This window comes from Antennarius striatus, chromosome 2 (genome assembly GCF_040054535.1).
Source record: "Antennarius striatus isolate MH-2024 chromosome 2, ASM4005453v1, whole genome shotgun sequence".
In the NCBI taxonomy this organism is placed as follows: domain Eukaryota; kingdom Metazoa; phylum Chordata; class Actinopteri; order Lophiiformes; family Antennariidae; genus Antennarius; species Antennarius striatus.
In genome coordinates, this window is record NC_090777.1 from 16,173,868 (window position 1) to 16,182,937 (window position 9,070).

General features: G+C 40.4%; 2 protein-coding genes across 2 annotated transcripts; one reads left to right on the top strand and one right to left on the bottom strand.

The window, feature by feature from the left end:
* The first annotated feature begins 3,796 nt into the window (after positions 1-3,796).
* On the top strand, positions 3,797-4,354 carry LOC137601691 (transcription factor HES-5-like). Its single transcript, XM_068324040.1, has 2 exons — positions 3,797-3,856; positions 3,947-4,354. The coding sequence occupies exons 1-2, from the start codon at positions 3,797-3,799 to the stop codon at positions 4,352-4,354; spliced, it is 468 nt and encodes a 155-aa protein (XP_068180141.1).
* Positions 4,355-5,577: 1,223 nt separating this feature from the next.
* her12 (hairy-related 12) lies at positions 5,578-6,952 on the bottom strand. The gene is made up of 2 exons (XM_068342772.1): positions 6,552-6,952; positions 5,578-6,456 (listed from the first exon to the last, which is right to left on the bottom strand). The coding sequence occupies exons 1-2, from the start codon at positions 6,612-6,614 to the stop codon at positions 6,046-6,048; spliced, it is 474 nt and encodes a 157-aa protein (XP_068198873.1). The 5' UTR covers positions 6,615-6,952; the 3' UTR covers positions 5,578-6,045.
* Between the last annotated feature and the right edge of the window lie 2,118 nt (positions 6,953-9,070).

Here is a 9,070-nt window from a genome sequence, read left to right on the forward strand (position 1 = left end):
CTCCCAGGATCCTTAGGGCATACAAACCACTCTACCATGATAAGGTGATGGTTCTGTTAGTCCGCCAAATATCTACAACCGTTGCAGATAGAAAGAAAACACAATACTCGGGTGCCAAAGGGGATGACAATGAGATGATGACCTTGACCTTGAGAAAACTAGGTGAAGGTCAAATTTTAACTTTTGTAGATTCAGAAAGACAAGGGAGAAGGCCAGTATGAATAAGACTATAGATCTGCAGCAGATACTGCTTTGATCAATGACAGTATGTGAGAGCACTAGCTTTGATCTTTGACCTGTACAAGTAGGTCAGGGTAAAATTTGGAATTCAGGGGTGTCGCGAGATGTTGCAGTCTCTGCCTGCTTTGGTTCTTGTTTTTCTTTTGTTTTTCACTCTTATTTTCCACTATATAATTCTTAATTTTTCTACAGTAATCATGGAGCTACTTTCTTAGTCAGCTGAATGTGACGATCGAACTGAGATCGACCTGTAAACACCGCAGAGGATTTGTTGAGAAAAACACTGTTTGTAAATCAGTGTAAGAAACAACAGATGAGTATGGACGTCTCGACAGGGCTGGTACTGAAGAGGTAAGAGGAAACGTGGACGTCTTTGTCTTCTTGTGAACTACATTGAACGATTGACTGTTGGGCGCCATCCCTGCATCACCCCCGACTGCCAATCCTATTTCGCAGTGAGAAGGTGGAATGGAAAATGGAAGCTAGGACATTAAACACTGTACTTACCTGTGTACACATTTTTTATTGTCCTATCTATTCTGTAAATATGATGTAAATATATTTACATACACAACCAAAGCAGAGCTTACTAGTTAGCCAAAGTCTAGCCGACTTCAGCAACAGCTGAAAATTTCAGTGTCTAGTTCTCAGCTGGGACATTACCACACACTGCTAGACATTCTTCAGGACATTTCAAGACTCTTGGATGTTTTTCTAGACATTACAGTCGATACAGGAACATTTTTCAGATTCAAGGAGTTGGTAGGGAGTTGCTAGGGAGGAGAACTTTATAGCTACAGTATGTGTGTGTGTGTGTGTGTGTGTGTATGTGTGTGTGTGTGTGTGTGTGTGTGTGTGTGTGTGTGTGTGTGTGTGTGTGTGTGTGTGTGTGTGTGTGTGTGTGTGTGTGTGTGTGTGTGTGTATGAGTGTGTGTATGTTTAGTTGATAGAATGTTGTTAATGTTTTTTTATTTGGGTAATTGATACATGTACGGTGTCAGTGTGATGTAACTTTCTTATTGCATCCTAATTGTAAATGAGGCACAGCAGCCACAGACACGGTCCCGGAGTCTGATGAGGAGCCATCTACCTCCTCTAGTTTGTTGCAGGAGGTGTGTGTGTGTGTGTGTGTGTGTGGTACATGTGTATGTTTATGCATACTTTTTTTGACTTTTTTTTTTATTACAAATGGTGTGAATACATAAATACTACTGATAATACTATTTTCTCTTTATTAGAAATTCCTCACTTAGAAATCCCACCAAATCTTTTGCCTGAGGATGAGCCTCTGTCTGCTGACCCTGCTAATTGGCCTTCAGGTCTGACTGACAGAATTCAAACACAGCGGGTTTTATAGAGGACCAAGTGAGGTACTTGCTGACTTAACTTTCCCCAGGAATGAGTTGGATGGAAGAAGCTGGCATCACCAATATTTTAAAAAGACCAGAGTTGCATTTTATTTTGCTTTTGTCAGGGATTTCTCAACCATGTGAAATTTATATCCTGTCATTTATTTATTAATCTTGTTTTTCTTTGCTCTGGTTACGTTTTTGTGTTTAAGATTATATGTCATAAAATAATACAAATACTGTATATCGTTGTTTTGGTGGTGCAATTCTAATATACAGTAGATAATAATCTAGTAAAATGCACTAATTTCCTTTCTGGGATCAATATACTATATAAAATAAAATAAAAAAATATTTAAAAAATTTAAAACATTGTTTTGCCTGATTTTAATTCTTTAATTCATACTACTGTATAAAAATTAACTAATTGGAAAATTCATCTGGATTGAGGAGAAAAAATGAAGCATTACTTTGCAGTCAATTGCTAAGCATGTGATATTAATGACATGACTCTATTTTCAGCAGTCTCTGTCATTGATGACATTGTGATGTCATCTTTACACAAGTACCTTGGTTAAGATAAGATTCACACCCTGTGATGTAGAATTAGCCGTTACGTTAGCTAGAGATAATTGTTTCCGGAATGTAGAGATTACGATGGTGAGAAAGCCAAAGTTTTGAAGTATGACCCCATTGGTGTTTTCTATACTTGATAAGTAACCCAACCTGAGGTAATGTTTGCAATATTTCTGCACTATAAGACGCACTGGATTATAAGGCGCACATTTAATGAATTGTTTATTTTATAATGTATTTAATATATAAGGCGCATCGGATTATAAGGCGCACTACGGGTTTATGAGAAAATAAACTTTTAGGTGCGCCTTATAGTGTAGAAAATACTGTATTATTTTTAAAGGTTAGCTTTGAGTCAACAAAACAAGTAAAGAGATAAAACGTCCCAAAGTTTGTTGGTAATTTAGAAAGATGCAACATGTCTTTGCCTATCAAATATATGCCCAAATGGCCTATCCTCTGTGTCTGCAAGTGACACACACGCATTCATGCACGCACGCACGCACGCACACACACACACATACACACACACACACACACACACACACACACACACACACACACACAGTGCTTCTAATGAAAAGGCCTTTTGTGGCTGGGAGGTCAGAGCTATTGACCAGTAGATGTGTGAGTAGAGTCCAAGCGTAGTTTTCCCACAGTCTCTCCATCCACTCACGGCTTAATACCCTCAGTCAACAATAGAAGTGTGCCATGGGTGAACAAGCAGGAGCCTTATTGTTAGTGCACTAAAGACCAGAGCAAGGTGCTGGGAGGAGATTTCAGGGTTTTGTTTGATAAGTTATTTGATCCTCTGTATTTCCAAAATGTAATATTCACCATTAATCCATATTCTTTAATGCAATTTTCATCTGGATGTCAGAACCCTAAATCATGATTTTATACTCTTATTAAATTTTGCTTGCTGGGCCTGCAATTTGGAAATTTAATTTCAATTTTATCTTCCACAACGCAAACTATAAATTAAAATTAATACAGAATCATGTTGGCCCAGTTACCTACTGCTACCTAGAGGAAGTCAGCAGTCTCTAGCAGTCTCATTTTATTATTATTTATTCCTCCGTATTCAACAAATCAGTGTACAAGCCATCAGAGATTTCTTTCTCCAAGTTTGTTTTTGTATTATACTAATAGGTAACATTATACTTGTCAAAAAAAGTTCTCAAAATTACGTTTCTGTCAAATTTTATTCTAATATTAGAAGATGTGTAAGATCCTGAAACATTTTTAAATGAATCTGTCTCATTTCTTCACTAGAAACTACACACTTACATCATTACATGATAACTGTCAATACCTTTCCCTTGAATGCTCCCAATTCATTAAATCCTGACTAATCAATCCCTGGAGGGGATCCAGGATCAGTTCCCTGGTGTAACTGGATTGTGAGATAAGCAGCAGCCCCTGATTGAAGACTGACAACATATCATTCTGTCTGATACACATCATGGGAATCGTTTTATCTCCACTAGTCAGCCTGTGATTGCTTCACCTCTGAGTTATTGATGTGCATTCCATTGTGACAGACTGCTCTGTTATGCTAATCACTCTCTATAAAAAGAAGAGCTGCTCCTCCAAAGAGATCAGTGTTATCCAGAGGAAACTGGATTTACATGGCTCCCCGCTGCACCAACTCCTCTGTTCTACAGCGGAGCTCAAAGGGAGGTATCAGAGTGAGTACTGAAGGAGATCATTAGTCTTCACAGTCACTGCTATGTTTCAGGCATGATTTCAGGCTCATTTACCTGCCTTCTCCTTTACAGCTGAGGAAACCTGTCGTGGAGAAAATGCGCAGAGATCGCATCAACAGCTGCATCGAACAGCTCAGGATCATTCTGGAGAAGGAGTTCCACAAGCAGGAGCCCAACTCCAAGCTGGAGAAAGCTGATATCCTGGAGATGACCGTGAGCTTCCTGAGACAGCAGCTGCAGCCAGGCCTCGGCCACAATGATTTCAACCAAGACTACCCTCCCCGCTGGAGGGACTCTGTGCACTTCCTGTCTGCAGCATCCAAAGCTGACGTGTTTGAGGCTCCTCTGCAGGGCATCCAGCTGCAGCAGCAGCAGCTCCATCAGGCCCAGAGAGCCAGCAACTCCCCAGTCTGCTCCACCCTCAAGGCCACCGCCCTGCAGGACAGCAGCAGCGGAGGCACTGTGTGGAGGCCCTGGTAGAGAAACACAGACACTGAGACCTGAGAGGAGCTGCTCTCTCCTCACCATGTGGGAAACATCCTTCCAGTCTGCTCTTTCATGCTCTGTTTATTGTTTCATCATATTGATGCTGAGATAAGTGAAAGGGTTTAATTAATTTTACCCTGAGCATCATTCAAATATGTTTCTGCCACCCAGTGAGGTTAGCATTGGCGGTTTGTTCATCTGTGTGACTAAAATATATTTATTGTGTGATGTTAAAGTATTCTGATGTTAAACATCTGTGCTGGAAATTATAAAGTGGTTAACCAAATGTGTCCTCTTTTAATTACAGTACTTGCCTTTAGTAAAGGAGTGTGTATTTTGCTTATGCAAAGGAATCAGCTTATTATGTATGTTGTTGTACATGCTGTGCATGACCCAAGTAAAATACCATGCATTGGGAACAGGATTGCAAATATTTTACTCTCTCTAAATATTTTTTTAATGTTGAATGTAAGTGTTGTGCCTCTAGTTATGGTGTGTCTATAGACAAGGTGAATTCCAAGTGACTGTGAGGCCTGATCACCCAAGACCAAACAACTCATACTATCTAAATGTGTATAATTTGTACTATTTGTACTGTTTTCATGAATGAGTTTATAAGTCAATTAAAGGCTGTCATTTCTAATGGAGTGTGTGTTCTGTGTAAGTAATTGAAGTGCCAGTACAACACTTAACTTTTAGTATTTCTCCCAGTCTCATTCTCAGTGAAGCTCATATCACGAACAGCAAAGACAAGACACAATTTAATTTAAGGACCTTTGCTGACAGGAAGCTCATGTTGTTCTTTTGAGGCCCAGATACTGATCCAGTAAAAAAAATCATGGCACACCTTCAGGGGACGTACCAGCCTGTCACTACATCCTATTCTGGCCTGCTAATTTTGATAATTTTTCCCTTGGGTGCATGAGTTGCCATGACTTGTATTTTGTTATGTTGTGGAAATATTAATAAGTTGTGCTCAAAAACATGTATAGTCAAATCATTGCCACTTCATAAAGGTTTAAACAGAGATTTAAGACACTGACATGAACCTTTCATTTATCTAAAAGCGGAAGTAGTCACTAGAAAGAGACATTTTTAAAATTCTTTTGGTTAAATGAAAATTTTTTTGGAATACAAAAATGAATAACACAACTTTTCAATGATTGTATCTCTTTATTGTTAATTGTCATATACAAAAGTTAGAAATGACCTTTAATAGCCCAATCGTGATGGCAAAACAGCGACATCATACATTCACACATCATCATCATCATCATCATCATCATCATCATCATCATCATCATCATTCTACGTAAAATTTGGCATAGATAAAACACAAGAGAAATATTCTCAACGGCAGCTGTCAGTACAACACAGTATAGCTGATATACTGTAACATCAAGCGATCCAAAGATTAACTCCACTGGAGTAAACATTTCACAAGATTTGACAAAAATATCATCACTCAAAATCAACCAGTTTCAAACACGATGGAAAAGTAAACAGATCTGAATCAAAATCAAAACAGGACAATCTTCAAATAAGTCAGACGCTTTGCTTTTACAACTTGTCCATCAATGTGATGAGACAATAAGGAAACCCACAATGAAAGAGCAGGCTGGAAAGATGTTTCCTACATGGTGAGGTGAGAGCAGCTCCCCTCAGGTCTCTGTGTCTGTGTGTCTCTACCAGGGCCTCCACACAGTGCCTCCGCTGCTGCTGTCCTGCAGGGCGGTGGCCTTGAGGGTGGAGCAGGCTGGGGAGGAGTTGCTGGCTCTCTGGGCCTGATGGAGCTGCTGCTCCTGCAGCTGGATGCCCTGCAGCGGAGCCACAGACACCTCAGCTTTGGATGCTGCAGACAGGAAGTGCACAGAGTCCCTCCAGCAGGGAGGGTAGTCTTGGTTGAAATCATTGTGGCCGAGGCCTGGCTGCAGCTGCTGTCTCAGGAAGCTCACGGTCATCTCCAGGATATCAGCTTTCTCCAGCTTGGAGTTGGGCTCCTGCTTGTGGAACTCCTTCTCCAGAATGATCTTGAGCTGTTCGATGCAGCTGTTGATGCGATCTCTGCGCATTTTCTCCACGACAGGTTTCCTCAGCTGTAAAGGAGAAGGCAGGTAAATGAGCTAATGCCTCAAATTAAACAATGAAGTGAAAAATATTTGATGCAGAAACTGATAGCTCTTTTACTTACTCTGATACTGTCTCTCTCTGAGACTCGGATGTGCTGAACAGAGTAGTTGGAGCAAGGTGCCATGTCTAAGATAAAATGAGTAGCTTCTTCTGGAGGGCAGTGTGGATCTGATGTCTCTTGAGGTGCTGCTCCTCACTTTATACTGACACATTAGCATAACAAAGCCATGTGGCTCAGGCAGGGCTGGGGTTCCCACACTCTGACCAGTGGGACTCCCAGCACAACAATGGAGACATGTCAATAACCCACAGAGCATTTATCTGTGTGAGGCGTGTTTCCCAAGATAAGCAACAGGTAATTAACACATTATCGGAGTATTTATAATGCCCAGAAGGTCACAGTAGAATTTCGGAGAGATAAAAATAAAGGAGAGTGATTCACACAAAATTGTGCATCTTTAAAAAAAAAAGAAAAAAAAAAGGGAGGGGTATAACTCGGAGCACTACAACAATAAAGCGACAAAAACCCCAAACTGCCAATTTTTCTTCAGAAAAAGCTTGTTTTCCCACAAACACTTATGGTAGCAGATAGAAGGGCTGGGATATGTGAAAATATATTGTCATGTTTTTTTGTTTTTTTTAAATCACAAATTTAGAACGGTCAGGAAAGAGATTCAAAAATATAAGAATGCGCCTGAAGTGAAAGGCAGGAACAAGAGACGTCTGAATATTTGATATAATTTTGCACCTGTTGCGTTTGCGCGCCTTCTTCTCTCCTCTTCCTCTCAAACCTCACTGACGCGTGAAGAAGGACGTCAGAGACCCGCGGACCGACACGCTTATCACAGGTCGTCTTTGGCGCGTCTTTGGTGTCATGGAAACCACAGGCGCACGCGCTCGAGAAGGCATTAGGAGCGCGTGCGGTGAGGAGTGTCGCGTGCGCCGAACGCTACACATGCAGATTTTTACATTTCATTCGCTCACCGGAAGACCTGCGGCTTTGCACAGAGATAAAAATAGAGTAAAATGTGGGCAGTTGACGCGTATTTTAATAGAGAACCCCCAAGAAAGAAAACATTTCATTTCTAATAAGCAGGAAACAATCAGGACCCCCCCCCTCTCCAAAAAAAAAAAAAAAAAATTAATTTCATGAGTTATAGTATACATTTTAGATGGGGAAAAAAATGGAATTAAAAAAAAAATCTGAGACAAAACCAGCTCACTATATTATTCTACATTAGAAATGTAACCAAGGGAACTGACAAAGTTAAATTCACAAGATTTCCTGAATTAAATAAAGCATCAAGTCATATAGATCCTCACTTTGTTTGTTCCTCTGTCCTGTAATGAGGTTAAAAAGATAAGGAGTACTCCCAAGTTGTCAGAGCTGGATAAAGATTATCGACAGGCACCTGTAACATTATGAATCAATCAAAAATAATTTAATATCCAAATAATCAAAATAGTTTACAGTTTAATTTAGAAAGAAATATTTAGTATTATTTCTGTCACTACCACATATTGTTTCTTTATGTAAGCAATGGTCTGTGTTGAAACAGATCGCAGATGAGTAGATGTTTGTTAGGTGTGTGTACTGCATGCAATCTCCAAGCTCTCTTATTCCAGCGAGGGGTAAAACAAGTTGTGAATGAAAAGTGTCACATTAGCATCATGTTAATGGTGCTTCAAGTGGCCGAGCGGTGGCCCTCAAGGGGCCTCCATCATTGGTTGGCCCCAGATGTGAAGCTGGTCATGTGGGTGCAGTGTGAGTAGTCGTGCCGGTCCAATTTCCCACCAGTGCCTAACATCAGGGTGAATGAGCCACAAAAGCCGCACCGTTCCTCAGTGCTCCGCTGGGAATGTTAATTGATCTTTTGTTGAGGACCAACAGAAAGTCTGTGTCCTGGTCCATCTGGGAAAAATCAAGTCAACTAGCTTCCCTTTCTGGCACAGTAAAGTCTTGTCTGCCTTTAGTCTGTGTTGTCTCATTAGTTTAGGTGGGGTGAGATATACAGTGTGTGTGTGTATGTATATATATATATATATATATATATATATATATATATATATATATATATATATATATATATATATATATATATATATATACTGTATATTTCTCCCACCTATATATTTGAATAAGCTCACTTGAAAACCTCACGCTGTCTTCCGGCGTCTACCCGGAAGTTCAAGCCACTAGCTGAGTTAGCTCCTGTCTTCACATTTGTCCATGTCTCACTTGCGGAGCCATTTTGGCTTCGTCAAACATAGCGGTTTATATTGTTTAATTGTGACGGACCTAACGCTGTTGTGTGGGGAACCCCCGATGCTTTATTCACCAGGACTGAACTCATGAAGCCAGCGTCTACCCAGATGGCCGGACCGTAACGCCGAAGCGGCCTTCGTCTTCGTGTTCGTCTGTCCCACACTCACGGAGCCGTTACGGCTTCATCAGACGCAGCGGTTTGTTTTCTTGTGCCGGCGAAGAAAAAACCCAAAACAAAACGAAGATGACATTATTGTTTTATGGTGGAATTTCCACGGGTTCCCGCTAGTATATATATATTTCTATCAATAGTC

What these genes read in the sequence shown, in the direction of transcription:
- LOC137601691 (XM_068324040.1), top strand. Translation starts at nt 3,797, where the DNA reads ATGGCTCCCCGCTGCACCAACTCCTCTGTTCTACAGCGGAGCTCAAAG. An exon ending in GCTCAAAGGGAGGTATCAGA is followed by an intron (nt 3,857 to 3,946) that starts GTGAGTACTGAA and finishes TCTCCTTTACAG; the next exon opens with CTGAGGAAACCTGTCGTGGA.
- her12 (XM_068342772.1), bottom strand. Translation starts at nt 6,614, where the DNA reads ATGGCACCTTGCTCCAACTACTCTGTTCAGCACATCCGAGTCTCAGAG. An exon ending in CAGAGAGAGACAGTATCAGA is followed by an intron (nt 6,457 to 6,551) that starts GTAAGTAAAAGA and finishes TCTCCTTTACAG; the next exon opens with CTGAGGAAACCTGTCGTGGA.